The sequence below is a fragment of the Fundulus heteroclitus genome, unplaced genomic scaffold (assembly GCF_011125445.2).
Source record: "Fundulus heteroclitus isolate FHET01 unplaced genomic scaffold, MU-UCD_Fhet_4.1 scaffold_121, whole genome shotgun sequence".
NCBI lineage: Eukaryota > Metazoa > Chordata > Actinopteri > Cyprinodontiformes > Fundulidae > Fundulus > Fundulus heteroclitus.
In genome coordinates this window covers 160,612-177,458 of record NW_023396533.1, presented here as the reverse complement: position 1 = coordinate 177,458, position 16,847 = coordinate 160,612, and the positions used below count along the sequence as shown (strand labels likewise).

The window sequence follows — 16,847 nt, the reverse complement described above, 5'->3', positions numbered from 1 at the left end:
GCCTGTTATGTTGCTCACATAAAACTAAGAACAACATGTGTTATTTTGCTATAACTTGTTTTAACTTGTGGTGGGAACCTATGACAATGTGTTGTGGGAAAGACTGATTCTGTATTCCTTATTTTGCTTATATTTGCTGTATTCTGAGTTTGCAATGTTATTTTGCTTTACACACTGCTGAGATGCTGGGAACGGTTTTTGTTTTGGAAACGGGACTAACAGCTCACATGGGAGAGAGAACTGGCCACTCTCGCTCCCATCTGATACTGTTTATTGGTATAAAAAGGAGGGAACCACCCTCAAATGATGAAGTCAGCCGTGGGTTGTGTGAACGCCCGGCCGCGTGGATTGTGCTCTAACCGGACTGACCGACTTCCCAGTCCTATACCATGGTAAGAGATGGAACATCACGCCTGTTTGAAAGCTTGTTGGCTTTAAGTGCTTGCTGCTTTGCATGTGTGAAGAGCTTGTTGTTTGTCTTGCTGTATTCTGTGGGGAATAATACATATGGGCACTATTCTAATAGAAACAGTGTTTGTGTTCTTATTTGTGTCTTCCCGATCTCTTCCGGACCTGAATAAAAATTTCATAAAACAGTAAGTCTTTCAGGTCCTGCAGCATCAAAACAGCCCCAGACCATCACACTACACTGCATGAAAAATGTGGTTATTGGTAAACAAAACTACTGTGTAACCTGATGTTAATTGCAGTTTTCTGTTAGCACCATAAATTATTACACCAAGACAACTTCTAAAATATTTTACATCTATCAAGAGTTGAAGGCTTTTGGAATGCATTTTGACTTCCATCCTCTGTCTGTTGGGGATTTGAATGTTTTGTATAACTCTATACATGAGCTATTCTGAACCAAAAACAATGAGTATGCATCTGGAAATCCTTTGGAAACTATATGAAACTTTCTGCAATTTATATGTGAAAATTGATTGTCTGCCTTTGCTTTCCATCTAATCTTAGGGTATGAACTGAGGTTTAAAAAGTATAATGCTGCAATAAAAAAATAAACGTCAAATAATGTTTCAAATAAAGAATAAGGATGCAAGGATTGATTTATCTAGCATACCTCCATTAAGAATCTCAATTGAGTGAACCGTAGCCGAAGTTGTAAGAAGGATCTTCTGTCCATAACCAATTGTAACTCGGTGATCTTCGCTATGTCCTGGCATCCAAAGTTGAAGCCCCTTCTCTTTATCTGGACAAACTGGAAAACAAAACAGTGCAACAGTTTAGCTTTTATAAGAGTACACAACTTACCATTAATAAAATGTCGTGTGACAGAATCCCTTACAGTGGATCTCAAAGTGTACAACCCCAGTTAAAATGTTAGTTTCTTGGGATGTATAAAAAGTGAAATAGTAAATATTTTCAAAACTTTTCCACTAGTAAAATGATATAGTGTCATATACTGGTACATTAAATCTGAAAATGATTTTCTGATGAAGCTCATTTGGCAGACTAGATCTGACACAGGTCTGTTACTTTTTTAGTTGTAAGTAGAAAATCCTCATAATTAAGGGGAATACAGGCTTAACGGGAATTAATTTCTAGAATGTGTTTCATCTAATGGATTGAGATTTTAATTTATGGATAATGACTATGTCTTTAATGACTATGACTGTCTTTTGAGAAAAATGTAAAAATGCGAAGTACTAAACTAATTTCAAAGCACTTTTTGATCCAGTACATCAATGCAAGTATATGAAATTAACCTTCTTATATCAAATTAACCATCTTACTTAATGGGATTGTCTTGATACTACTGTCAAAAGTATTCTCTTGTGAGACAAGTGCTGTTCTCCTGCCATCTGTCAGACAGGCAGGTATGCTTTGACACTCCAGAAAATACATCTCCATCATCCTCATACAAAGCCCAGACAAGCTCAACTGACTTTACAATTTGGAGGAGGCGTGGATCCATTTTGGGAGCTCTTCAACCTATCTTGAAGGCTGAGCCTACCTGAAACTGCTGGCTAAGGATAATTGTAAAAACAATCAAATTGTTAATCGCTAAAATTTGTGTTGCTTTGGTATCTTAGTTTGCCAAAGCATTATTAGAATATGTAATTATTTCTGTTCCATGCCTGACATGTGACTGGTCAGATCAGGCAGCGGATTGCATGCAGTAATTCAACCACTGGTTGTTTAGGTGGTGATCTTGAAACGATATGGGCTACATTGATAATTAGCAAACATTTTGGGGCAAACCCAAAACATGTTCCCATAATTAGAAATATCCTGTCCAGGAGTGCTGCTGAAAACCTATTACATGTAATTGTTACTTCAACACTGGACTATTTTAATTCTTTACTTTCAGTAAGTCCATCAAATGCAGTTAAAAGCCCAGAGGATGTCCAAAACACTGCAGAAAGAGTTCTGATGAAAATGAAAAAGAGAAATCATATTTGTCCATTTTTAGCTTCCCTTCATTAGCTACGTTTATTTGGGCATAAGTAATCAGAAGGGCCAACCAGAATAAAAATGTGTCGTGTTAACATGCCATTTGGAATTTTGTGTTCAGACTAAGTTTAATCGAAATACAATTGTATTCCTAATGAGATGTGTGGTTTATGCCTATCCTTAACCTGAACAACGTCCATCTAAAAACATGTTTCACTCTGTCACACTCTGTAGGCCAGGTGCGGGCTGGGCTCTCTCTCTCCTCTTCTGCAGGGCGTGACGGGCAGGTGCTTTCCATCCACCACTGATTGCTGCTCTTCTTAAGGAGCAGCGTTCCAGCAGGAGGGCGTCAGTTCTTACTCACTTCCAGCGTGGTACATGACCAACCTAGAATCTTTCCCGAGAGTTTCTTCCGAGTACAGCCTAACCCAGTTTAACTCCTTGCTTCTATCCAGGACCCAGGACTCCCGAGCCACCGCACTTCCGAGTCAGATCTCCGTGAACAAACAACAAGAGACTCAAGCGCTGCTTCTGCCTTGGTCCTCCAGCTGTGCTCACCTGCCTGTCCACCCTCCAACACCGCAGAACCCAGAGAGAGTTCACCAGACCTGCACCTCCTCCTGGATCCTGGGCATCACCCTCCCCGGACTTGAACTCAGCCTGGAACCAAGTGAGTTCTCCACTGACTATCAGAGACATCCGCTCCAGCTCCTGTTCACCAGTCTCCTCACTCTCTCTCCAGTAGAACCCAGACAGACAGACCAGCAAGAACTATTCCCGAGCCAACATCCAGTCTTTACAATAAACGTTCTAAACTGAGCACCTGTCTCTGTGGTTGCCCTCCTTCCGAGTCTCATTACATAACCATGACACACTCATGTCACTAGGATTGGGGCAAACCACCCTGGCAGTGCATGTGTGCCCTATGTCGACGCAACACATTTCCGTCATACCTAGACGGCATGTTGGAAAAGCAAAATGTTAATTTTCTGCTGCTCTCTCATCCTGTGCCTGCATAAACTATAGAAATACTGTATGCACCTAAATAAAAATGCCTTCCATCAGGATGCCTTTTTGACAGATTATTGGATGAAATTGATGTAAAATAAATATCAGACATTTTATTGGTTAACAATGCTGAACTTAATGTTGTGCAATTATACACTGTTTAAAGTTATTTAATGTTTCATAAATAACTCTGTCTGTTAAGTATTGTCTGGTGATGATCAGCTCTGATATCAAGACAACGGTTGAAAGGGATACATTTGAGCACTAGCGATCTTTTAACAGCAAAACCTGCACACACATAGAATAAAGGAGTGACAACTTCTTTTCAAGTTCAAGAATTTAATAAAAATAAAATGAACATCCAGAGAACATCACTATGTAATGCTGTTTACCTGAATTAACACAATATTTCGATTAATAAATCCTCTCTACTAGGCAAAATGAAGATAAAAAGAAGCTAAGCTAAGGAACTATTTACATGTAAAACAAACAAAAGACAAACAAAAGTGGTTGATCATAATCAGAATACTTCAGTGAATCCTGGTTCACTGCAGATCTGATTAACAAAAACATGGAATGGAGTTAAAAAAAACATCTGCCATAAATTTCAATCCATTCACAATGCAAAGCCCAAGTCAAACAAAACATTATTTGTTGAAATAATATTCCGAGGACCATTTTGTCCTGTAAAATCATTTAATTCAGAATCGCTTGCCTTTGTCTATGCGATTTTACCTCCACCCGCGAGGGGGCGCTACAGCGATCGTCGCTAACCTGGTTAAAATCTATAGTTAGCAAAATTATCTTGAAAACCGGCATTAATATACCATATTGATGCAGGAATAAGGCTCATAACACCATCGGAGGATGGCATCGCAGAACAGTTACGCTTTATGCTTTAAAACGAACTCCTTTTGAACTGTCCGAAACCGGATGTTAGCAAGGCTAATAGCATGTTTGGCTAGCGCGACCTACCGGTTAGCCCTTTTGTTCTAAACACCACGGTTTACAAACATTTCCCAATAAACCTTTTACTTCACCCTCAGCCCGCTGGCCAAACCTGTCCTTTTCAGTTCTGTTCAGTTTGGCCATTCACGGAAGGGGCGTTGAAGGAGGAAGTTGTTGGTTTCTTCTTGGCAGGCTAGCGTTAGCCTTGGAGCAGCATGTGGCTAACGGCGTGGTCTGGATAGCTTGGAGGCCACGTTCGGACTGAAGTTGGATGCAGTCCGATGAGCAGGGGTTTTCCTCAGCATCCAGCCTTCAGCTCCATTGGGGTTCACTTCCCTGTACAGGCTGAGGAAAAATACACAGAGCTGTTTCGCATGCAGGATCTTTGCCCCTGCATCTGATTGTGACGTTAGGACTGCAACTTAGCTCTGTATTTGCCCGGACATGTTGTTTATCCGGATTCAGTCAGGTCCTCTGCTGAAGCAGGCAGTCGAATCTAGCAGACCCTGGATCAAGTGTGGTTGGTCCAGGCAATCTTTCAGATGTTCCAGCAGATGAGGCCACATGGCCCCATGGTTCAGGCCTCCTCCCTTGTCCTGGAAAGGTGATCTGTGCAGCTGCTGAAGAGGTCTGCAGAAGTGGGGCTGTGGCTTTTGTCTGTAAGGAGGTGGTCACAGCTGATCTCCTGCTGGGAAAAAGGGATAGAGGCCGTCCTTTCGTCCATGTCTGCAGCAGGACAGAATTCCTTTTGTCACCTCTTCCTTACTGTTCAGGATCCAATTTGAGATCAGCTATTTGTCATGGCATATGATGGCATAATATTCCCCCCTTTAAATCAGAAAACGGCAGATCCGATTCTCCATTTTCAGATTTACCACAAGTCCATACGCCATGATCTGGAATGACATAAGTCACTTTGGTTCCTGTGGACGAGAGGATAGTCATTGAAAGTTCAGTTCCATGGAAAAGCGTGTCTCTTGGAAGGATTGAGGCATGTTGGACAGGGAGCGCTCCCTAACTATAAAATCTTCAGACATCCATCCCTTGGATGTGCCACAAATATTTAGATATATACCAAAATCCCAACCCAAGGAAAAAACAACAAAAAAACAACAATACAAAACAAATTCTAAACACCGTAGTAAACTGTTGGTTAACCTCCACTTCTCAAGTCCTAGAATAAGAAAGGGTTAAAACAGAATAAACCGTGCTAGAAATTATTTTTGACCTTATCAAGCTGAGGCATGATAAGTTGCGTGCAGATACTTTAAAAGTGTTTCTTTGTGATAATTTCTTTGGAATGGTTCCACTTTTTACCAGTATGACCTTGGGATCTTGCATTGTAAAAGAGTTGACCTTCATCTGGCTGCCTAGGCTTTCGTGGCAACCTGTTTTCAAACCTTTTGGTCTGTTGTATCACTGGAGAACTGGCTTTGTGTATTTTCTTAGGCCTGTTTCCTGTCTGAAGGTTTAAGACTCTACGCTTGCTTTGTTTCCTGTCACATTGCAAGCGAGTGTTCCAAACAAGCTGGGCATATCTGCGGATTTCGTGCATGGAAAAGTTACTTTCCTTGCAATGCATGGTCACTTCATAATGTACACTTTCATGTAAATTATGAAGGAACAGAGACTTAAAAAGTGGGTCTTTTTCAGGACCTGGAGAATTACATCCCTGAGAATAAACGTTCCTTAAACGATAGTAATAATCTCTGGGTGTTTCACTTTCCTGTTGAATGATGCTGAAAGCGTCAAAAGTTATTACAGCCTGATCCCTGTATACAGAATATTCTTCTCTTAAAGCTTTGCAAAGAGCTGAATAACTGTCACCAATCTCTGGAGGAAGAGCTTTAATGAGAACATGAACGCTTCTAGCTGTTGTTTTCCAAATAAGCTTTAGTTTCTCACGAGATGAGGGAAATGGTAGGTCAAAGAGACAGCGTTCGACTTCCTGCAGATAATTATGAATGTTGGAATCATGATTATCTGGGTCGAACTGTTCTATTTCACGAGCAAGAGTCTCAAGTTGGCGAAAACGGAAACCGTAATTATGAGGTGGCCCTGGACAACCTGGGAAGTCAAATCGGTTATGTTCGTGACCTGATGGAGGTCTGTGAACTAACTTTTGATGTAGGGAAGAATGTTCCTGATCTAATTGAGAGCTTTCCAAGGTGTGAACTCTGACATGTGGTGGGGGTTTAGGTTGGTGTGGACCACCTGTGTGACTCTTCTGTCCCTTCGGGGGCGGCACAGAGTCAGGACAGGTGGTGGTATGAGTCAGGTGTGATGTCTGCTCATCCCTCCAATCTGAACCACATGTGTCTGCAGAGTTGTTTACCTGGTACTCTGTGGGGCTGTCCACTGCAGCAGGATGAAGCAGGGCTTCATCATGGACAGTCTGACTTCCAGCATCTCCCATGGAGTCTGTGGAAGTACTTCCTGTAAACTCAAAATTTAGAGGTTCTGTTCTAAATTTTGGCAAGACTGGTTCTGTTCTAGGTGCTGCGTTAGAAACTGCAGAGCTGCTCTGTGATTCCAGCTCCTGCAATGATTCAACCTGCTGAGGTTGATCATGTGAAGATGTCACCTGAAGGGTGGAGGACTCACTTCTCTGGTGAGATGCAGCCTCGCTGACATCAGGAGCTTTGAGGTCCTTGGTCTCAGCGTCCGCTTCCTCCATCCTCACCTCGGCCTTTGAGAGCTCACATCTGGCAGCACTCACTCTTTCCAAAACCATCTGATGCTCAACCTGTAACTGAAGATATTGTTCATCTTCTAGTTGTGACTTACGCTGATATAACAATGTAAGTTGTCCCACAACCTCTTCAATCCGAGTCCTTTTGGTTGGATTCTGAATGAAGTTAATTAGTTCCTTAATCTTTTTATCGCATTCAGCAAGGTTAAGACTGTTTAAATGATTTAACTCATCTGCAGATAAGTTGATGAGGTCACCAATGACAACCTTCTGCCTCTCTATGTCTGCTTGGTCCACCAAAGGTGCAGCTTCAGATGTGAGACGTTCTGGCTCCATCTTGCTAACACAAAACAAAAAAAATTATGACAAACTTTCAAAATAACATAAGATCCAGTCTGTGCACACTTAGCTATGCTTTTATGTTTAAACATACATTTTGCAATACTTATTTGTGTGTGTAGAAACAATTGCGCAGGTTGACTGTTCAACGTGCGACTTATGACGACACTATTCTTTCAGTGTTAAGGACGTTAAACCTTTAGGACTTACGAGCTCTGTAGCGACTGCTTAGCTTTCTTTAGGGTTTACTAGCTTTTGCGCAAGGCTTCACCTTTTAAGGAATTACTAGCTTTTTAGCTTATGCTTACCTTTCTTTAAAGGGAAATTAGCACTTTTAGCTTTAAGAGCATCACCCCCTTTCCACAAATAGGGTGACACCTCAGATTAACTAGGAGTTAAATCTGGAGACAAATACATTCTACACAACACAAGTAAGCTTTTAAAATGTCTTGTTAAACAAATATGCAAAGCATCTTAGGTTAGATGTTTGAGCATCTAACTTTCCTGGACTGGCAGTTAATTTTGAAAGCGCATAAATGTGGACTTTCATTTAATGCTTGTGGTTTAAGCAAACATGAGGATACGTCACATCATCTGGAGACAAATGTGCAACAAAATTTTGTTCAGTCAGTAAGCTTAACTTTACAGTTAAATCTACTCTGGGACTGTTGGTTATGACAGATACCTTGATTGACTCAAGCATCTGAGTTTAAGCTCTTTGTAGTAAAGTTTATTATCACTAGCTGAGAAGTTTTTTAGTTAACTTTTATTTTTCTAAAAGTCTAAAAACGTCACAGGTTATATTCTGATATGTGTGCAGTTCAAGCTGTGTTCACGAAGGCCCATCCAGGGACGCCATAAATGTTGTGCAATTATACACTGTTTAAAGTTATTTAATGTTTCATAAATAACTCTCTGTCTGTTAAGTATTGTCTGGCAGGGCAGTCAAAAGTAGCCGGTCAATGGCGGCAAATCGCCGTCTATAGCAGCTCTTGCCGCCGCCTACATTTCCCCGATAATAAAATGGAGCGATATTTGTGCCTTCTGGTTGAGTGCGGAGCAGACCCTGGACTGGAAGCCGTCTTCTTCTTTTTTTCTTTTTTTTTACCTCGGAGTGGCCATCATCCTTTTAGTACTATCTTTGATGTGTCAATCATACAATTTAACCAATCAAATCAACAACTGAAGGCAACATGCCATCCAATCACAGCCGGAGAGGGGCAGGACACTGAGTCATAGCCTTCAGTCGCTGGCGCAGTTCGGCTGTGGTCACCGTTGGTGTCAGTAGAGAGGGATGGAAATTTGGTCTGATTACTGTTATGCCATAAATTATAATTTGGTATTATAATTTAAATAATAAATCATTCAACTCAAAATTCCGCTATAACAAATATAGTTCAAATGGTGGTGATGTTAGCTATAAGCTTGTAAATATTTATACCACTAATGCATTAGTTAATTTGCTGTTATGAACTCATTTATGCTGGAATAAATGATCAGGTCGGACTGTTAACCGACGAGGTTTATCCAGCAGGCTGTGAGAACCCCAATGTAACTGCAATTAGAGTTTAAATCCTTATTCCTTATCACCATCCAATGATATTGTCTCTGTATTAATATCAGATGTTAACTCCAAAGGAGGTTAGCTCTGAATTCTGAATACCCAGGCAACTGTGAATTGGACTGAACACAAAACAATGTCTATTCCGCAGTCGTTGGTTTTATTGAACCAAAAGCAATTCCCTGTTACAGTAATTCTCTGATTCAACAACTTTGGAATTCTTACTCATTACTAAACTAAAACAAGCAAAATATATATGTGGAAATAAAGAACAAAACAAAAATAAACAATGGATTAAAATGAGCGGTTAGCAGATCTTAACTTAACTCACAGTTGTTTAACACCGCCCTCGAAACACCGGCATTTCACATATCAGCATTGACAGACAGAACAGCTTCGGGAATCTCACTGGACGCTTTGATGTCTTACAAAAGCTAGTTCAGCTAAGCTCCCTACAGTTCAGATACACGTCACCCTCCCAAGATGGCTGCTACGATGACGTATGAGGGGAGGTCCTAATGACGTAACCACGCTTACGCGGATGGGATAATGCCTCGCTTCGAGAGGGCGCAGCTAACTGGGAGTTTAAAGCAAAGCCCGCGACTTGAGCTCGGACAAAAAGATTAAATTGATAAGAAGAAGCGAAAAGAGAGAGGGGGGAAAGCAGGGAAGGAGATGGAAAGAAATGAAGCAGTAACCCACGGCGGGGTTCTTGATGGATCACAAATCAACACAGCAAAATCGATTGTAAAATGCATGCACGTACAAAGAAAATGTTCAGCAAAATAATTCCAACTTCGTCATGGAATAAAAGCATTAACCAACACCTACAAAGTTCTAACGCCTGCCCAGGCACTTCTAAACACCCTGTTGGTGAGACAGAAATAAAAGGGGAGACCCCGTTACTTTGAGGTGCCTCGGGGCTGGTCCGGAGCGCTCCGAGTAATGCGGCTTTCTGGACGCGTCTTGACGAGCGCAGTTGTCCACAGGCTGCAGCGGGACGGGGAAGAAGCTCCTTCGTTTCTTCCTCCGGGTTCACAGTCGCTTTGTTGGCCAGACAAAGCGGGGTCCTCTTCGATCACTGGGAGATACGGCGTCTCTCAGTCTTTTGATCAGAGGGAATTTAAAAGTACTTATTTTAGTCGACCTCCTGTTATGTAAAGCAGGGAATAACCGTTGCGTCGAAAACTCTCGGTCCAGCGAGGAACTCGAACACGTGGCGTGGGATTACCCTAACGGAAACAGCTGTGTGTGTCTTCTCGGGTTGGCTAAAAGCCAGGGAAGAAGGAAGATTGTCGTGTGTGATCGGCTTTTATAGCCATCACCATAGCAACCTTATCTTGATCGGCGGCCATTTTGCCGTGTTGCGTGATGGGAGTTGGTGGCCATTTTGACCACATGAGTTGGTGGCCATTTTGACCACATTGCATCATGGGTAACGCAGTCCGTTACGTCCCGAATTGATGCAGTTTTCGTCACGTATGAACTGGCACAACATTACCAAACAATTACAAGAAGTGACAACAAAGCAGAGAGTGAGCTGGAAGGAGCGCTATTAATTTCTGTTTGAAATGTCAGCTCTGAAGTCTAAACTGGAGTAAACATTCACGCTAGGAGGGTTAGCTAGGACAGCTAGCAGGGTTAGCTAGGAAAGCTAGCAGCACAAGGAGCAGAATCAAGCACTAAAACTGCCAAACTGAAGAGACTTAAGTTACTTGCAGGTAGAAGGGAACTCCTGCTTTGTTCTGCTCCTTGTTCTCATAGCTGCTGTAATTACAGAACCTGTTCTAGTCAGAATTATTACTTCAGTCAGTGTTCAGCCTGAGACCAGCGCTCATGTTTATTAGCGTGTAGCTTATGCTGGACTTTTGAGTTAAGACACAGCGCTACAGGTTACCCTATGTCACTGTTAGTTTCCAGTAACCCAAACCAGCATAAAACCTGCTCAATTTAAAAGAAAAAAACAAGCCCAAATCTCAAACTCTCTCATGTTAAAGCACAGAACTATTAAACACATAAGAACATTCCATTAGCATACAACTGAGCTGAAGTGAAGAAAAAAAAACTGCGCATATGGGCTCCAAACAAAATGTACAATCAGACAACCAAATAACAAACAAGATCTCTTTAACAATCAGGATATTTCACCCAGAAAAAATTAATTATAAATAGCTTCCCAACATGAGTTGTAAATCTACCTTAAAATGAACTTAATTTCTCTCAGTATAGCTCAATTAAACATTTCTCTTACACGCAGTCATGAAATATTTTTAAGTTGATAAGTAGAACTCAACCCCTCTTGGGCGTTTACATTGACCAAACACTTGATTAACCATTATTCTTTTCTTGTTTTATTATAACAATCAATATTATTCATTATAACTATTATTCATTGATGATGTCAGATTGACAGATTCAACTTATTTAAAAAATAAATAATGACTATTTTGATATATTTTGTAAGTAATTCTTTCTAAAAGCCCAACAAATGTTATGAAAAAGTTTCCGAATTTTTTTACAGTCTGCCCATAAGCTATTTTTTTTCCAGCTAAATGTGTTCAAAAGCCTAATTGGTTGGAAACCTGCCTAATTTGGCCACACCGACTACACTATTGCTATTTGTTTGTTCGTTACAGTAGTCACAGAGCCACTGTTCAGTCTGAAGTATATATATATATATATATATATATATATATATATATATATATATATATATATACACTCACCGGCCACTTTATTAGGTACAATGTCCAACTGCTCGTTAACACTTAATTTCTAATTTAATTAATTTCTAATCACATGGCGGCAACTCAGTGCATTTAGGCATCTAGACATGGTCAAGAGAATCTCCTGCAGTTCAAACCGAACATCGGTATGGGGAAGAAAGGTGATTTGAGTGACTTTGAACGTGGCATGATTGTTGGTGCCAGAAGGGCTGGTCTGAGTATTTCAGAAACTGCTAATCTACTGGGATTTTCGCGCACAACCATCTCTAGGGTTTACAGAGAATGGTCCGAAAAAGAAAAAACATCCAGTGAGCGGCAGTTCTGTGGGCTGAAATGCCTTGTTGATGCCAGAGGTCAGAGGAGAATGGCCAGACTAGTTCGAGCTGATAGAAGGGCAACAGTGACTCAAATAACCACCCGTTACAACCAAGGTGGGCAGAAGAGCATCTCTGAACGCACAGTACGTCAAACTTTGGGGCAGATGGGCTACAGCAGCAGAAGACCACATCAGGTGCCACTCCTTTCAGCTAAGAACAGGAAACTGAGGCTACAATTTGCACAAGCTCATCGAAATTGGACAATAGAAGATTGGAAAAATGTTGCCTGGTCTGATGAGTCTCGATTTCTGCTGCGACAGTCGGATGGTAGGGTCAGAATTTGGCGTCTACAACATGAAAGCATGGATCCATCCTGCCTTGTATCAACGGTTCAGGCTGGTGGTGGTGGTGTCATGGTGTGGGGAATATTTTCTTGGCACTCTTTGGGCCCCTTGGTACCAATTGAGCATCGTTGCAACGCCACAGCCTACCTGAGTATTGTTGCTGACCATGTCCATCCCTTTATGACCACAATGTACCCAACCCATGATGGCTACTTTCAGCAGGATAATGCGCCATGTCATAAAGCTGGAATCATCTCAGACTGGTTTCTTGAACATGACAATGAGTTCGCTGTACTCAAATGGCCTCCACAGTCACCAGATCTCAATCCAATAGAGCATCTTTGGGATGTGGTGGAACGGGAGATTCGCATCATGGATGTGCAGCCGACAAATCTGCGGCAACTGTGTGATGCCATCATGTCAATATGGACCAAACTCCCTGAGGAATGCTTCCAGCACCTTGTTGAATCTATGCCACGAAGAATTGAGGCAGTTCTGAAGGCAAAAGGGGGTCCAACCCGTTACTAGCATGGGGTACCTAATAAAGTGGCCGGTGAGTATATATATATATATATATGTGTGTGTGTGCACCCTCCTACCTGATAGTGAAAAAGTTTGACTGCCCTGATTGTCTGGTGATGATCAGCTCTTAAGCTGATATCAAGACAACGGTTGAAAGGGATGAATTCGAGCACTAGCGATCTTTTAACAGCAAAACCTGCACACGCATAGAATAAAGGAGTGACAACTTCTTTTCAAGTTCAAGAATTTGATAACAGAAATAAAATGAACATCCAGAGAACATCACTATGTAATGCGGTTTACCTGAATTAACACAATATTTCGATTAATAAATCCTCTCTACTAGGCTAGTGAAACTTAACTAAACTACTAAGCAAAATGAAGATAAAAAGAAGCTAAGCTAAGGAACTATTTAAATGCAAAACAAACAAAAGACAAACAAAAGTGGTTGATCATAATCAGAACACTTCATGGACATGGAATGGAGTTAAAAAACATCTGCCATATATTTCAATCCATTCACAATGCAAAGCCCAAGTCAAACAAAACATTATTTGTTGAAATAATATTCTGAGGACCGTTTTGTCCTGTAAAATCATTTAATTCAGAATTGCTTGCCTTTGTTTATGCGATTTTACCTCCGCCCGCTAGGGGGCGGTACTGCGATCGTCGCTAACCTGGTTAAAATCTATATGTAGCCGGGGCATTCTGTCCCAGAAGCATAGTGCTGCACACTCTCCCTCCTGCCATATATGGAGGACGCTGGGATCGTGCACAGCTGGGGTTTAATGAGAGGCAATCAGCCTTTCCAGTTAAAAGGGGGCAAATGGGTAAGGAAAGCACATTCGAACTTCCACTTCGTTTGCGGGTCGTAGAGAGGGGACGTCGCTTCGACAGTGCTGTCTGAAAAAGTTGGAGGGAGGTGGTTGGACGGTTGTGAGCGCGGCAAAACGAAAACGTATATTGGAGTTGGAAAAGGTGGAGTTGGCATAAGCTGGTATGTGAATGGTTCGGATGGAAATGGAGACAGGAATTGAGGAAGATATGGAATATGAAGGGTGGACGCCAGTGGGGAGAGGAAGAGGGAGAGGACGGGAAAGACAAAAAATAAACGAAGGAAAGAGTATTAGTGATATTCAAGGAAATAAAAGAGAACTGGAAGGAAGTAGCTCTGAAGAAGAAAGGATAGTGAGAAGGAAAGTTGTGAGGGAGGAAGTTAAAATAATATTAAAACTAAAAAATGAAGAAGAACAGAATAACATCAGCCCCATTGTGGTGTCAAGAGAAGTAAAAAAGAAAATCGGAGATGTTGAAATGGTGAAGATATTGAGAGATGGAAATTTATTGGTAGTTTGTAAAAATGAAGAACAAAAAAATAAGGCTTTAAATGTGGATAATATATGTAAAAAAAACTGTGATGGAGAAAAAAATAGTAGGCGAAAATAAAAAAAACTAGAGTGATTTATGGGATCCCTCTAGAGGAAGATCTTGAGAAAATTAAGAAGATATCACAGGAGGAAAAGTGAATAACTTGAAGAGGTTGTCAAGAACAATAAATGGAGAAAGAGTAGGTAGTTTGTCAATTCTCATTGAATTTGAAGAGAAGGATTTGCCACAAAACATCAAAATAGGATATCTCAGTTTTCAGGTCAGGCCTTATATCCCTCCACCACTTCGTTGTTTTAAATGTCAAAGGTATGGACACATAACAGCAGTTTGTAAAGGGCAGCAGAGATGCCCAAAATGTGGTGAAGATCACAAAATGGAGGAATGTAAAGAAGAAGCACAAGAAAAATGTTGTAATTGTGGAGGGCAACATAGAGTTACGTATGGAGGATGTGAGGTGAGGAAGAAGGCAAAAGAAATCATTCAGATTAAAACAATTAAAAACATTAGTTATGCAGAGGCTGTTAAAAATGTGAAGGAGCAGACAACAAGAAAGAGTGAACAAACAGTGAATCAAATCCCACAGCAAAGCAAAGTGCAGTTAGAAGAAAATATCACAGTGTCAGTAGAAAAATGAATACTATTTATAGCATATGTTATCAACTGCACTGACCAAGCCAAGCATAAAACTGAGAAAATCAAAATAATAGTGAGAGGAGCAGAAAAATATTTGGGGTTTAAAGAGGGATCATGGGAGAACATAAACAAAAAGCTGGAGGGGGATGGGAGATCAGGACCACCAGCTGAAAATAATTAATGTTAATATTACAATGGAATGCAAGAAGTTTAATTGCTAACGGACAGGAATTTAAAGGTTATGTTGATAGTCTTGAGGAAAAACCAGAAATTATTTGTGTTCAGGAAACATGGTTAAAAACAACATTAGATTTTGTGATTAAGGGATATAATAGTGTAAGAAGAGATCGACAGGAGGGAGGGGGAGGAGGATGTGCAATATTTATAAAACAAGGGATACAATATCAGGTATTAGGGAAGGGGAAAGAACTTGAATTTATAATAGTTGATATATGGGAACAAGAAAGTAAATTCAAAATAATAAATTTTTACAATCCATGCAAAACATTATCAATTGAAATAATGGAGGAGTTAATGGTATATTTGGAAGAGAAAGTAATTTGGTGTGAGGATTTTAATGCAAATAGTACATTATGGGGTAAAAGTAATGATAAAAATGGAAAAGTTATAGAGGAATTAATGGAAGTGAAAAATGTATGTATTAATGATGGGAGGGGATCAAGAATCAATGTAAGAACAGGGATGGAATCAGTTATTGATTTAACAATTGTTTCAAATGTTTTAGCTGGTATATGCGAGTGGTTCATTGATAAAAATACAACAATAGGTAGTGATCATTATCCCATCGTAGTTAAGGTAGGATTACATTTAAATAAGAATATAAAGGTAAGTAAAAAACTGAATTTTAATAAAGCAGATTGGATTAAATTTAGGTATTTGAGTCAAATAAATTTAGAGAAAGTAGATATGACAAAGGATATAGATGAAGTTAATCTAGAAATTTGCAAAATAATTATGGAAGCAGCAGATAATTCAATAAAGAAAACAGGATGTAGAAGTGATAAGAAAATGGTGCCATGGTGGACAGATGAATGTAAAAAAGCAATAAAGATAAGAAATAAAGCATTTAAGGTATTAAGGGAATCCTATTTATAAAAATTTAATTGATTATAAAAGAAAGCAAGCAATGGTAAGAAGAACTATTAAGAACGCAAAAAGAGATTATTGGAGGAATTTCTGTAGTACAATAGGGAGAGAAACCAAAATGGAAAAAATATGGAAAATAATTAAAAGAATGAATGGCAAAAAGAAAGAGTTTGAATATCCTATATTAAAAATGGATAATATAAATAGTAAATAGTAAGAGATGAAGATGAAGATAAAGCTGAAACATTGGCAAGAACATTTAGTAAAGTTCATAGTTCAAATAATATAAGTGAAGAGGGAAGGAGAGGGAGAGAAAATACAAAACTTAAATATAAAGAGCTATTAGAGAATGTTGAAGAAACAAATAATTTGTTAAATGTTGAGTTCACAAAAGCTGAATTGAATTCTGCACTCAGGAAGACAAAAAATACAGTACCAGGTAAAGATAAGATTTGTTATAGAATGATAAGACAACTTAGTGAAAAATCAAAAGATATAATATTGCAAGTATATAATAAAATTTGGGAGGAAGGAAAATTACCAATGAATTGGAAGGAATCAGTTATAATACCAATAGCAAAACCAGGAAAAGATAATTCAAACCCAGGAAACTACAGACCAATAGCTTTAACATCCAATTTATGTAAAATAATGGAAAGAATGATTAACAATAGGATGGTTTATTATTTAAATAGTAAAGGATATATATCAAAGTATCAAAGTGGGTTTCGAAAAGGGAGGAGCACTAATGATCCAACATTATGTTTAGAACATGAAATTAGAAGAGCACAAGTAAATAAAGAAAGTGTGGTGGCAGTATTTTTTGATATAGAAAAAGCATACGAT

General features: G+C 39.7%; 1 protein-coding gene across 2 annotated transcripts in view; it reads right to left on the bottom strand.

The window, feature by feature from the left end:
* LOC105920858 (cell migration inducing hyaluronidase 1) overlaps positions 1-16,847 on the bottom strand; it is a 470,202-nt gene that overhangs the window by 431,467 nt on the left and 21,888 nt on the right. For both annotated transcript variants that reach the window (XM_036128814.1, XM_036128815.1), the window contains exon 3: positions 1,082-1,219. In XM_036128814.1, coding sequence (XP_035984707.1) covers positions 1,082-1,219 — 138 coding nt within the window. The remainder of the gene's footprint in view (positions 1-1,081; positions 1,220-16,847) is intronic.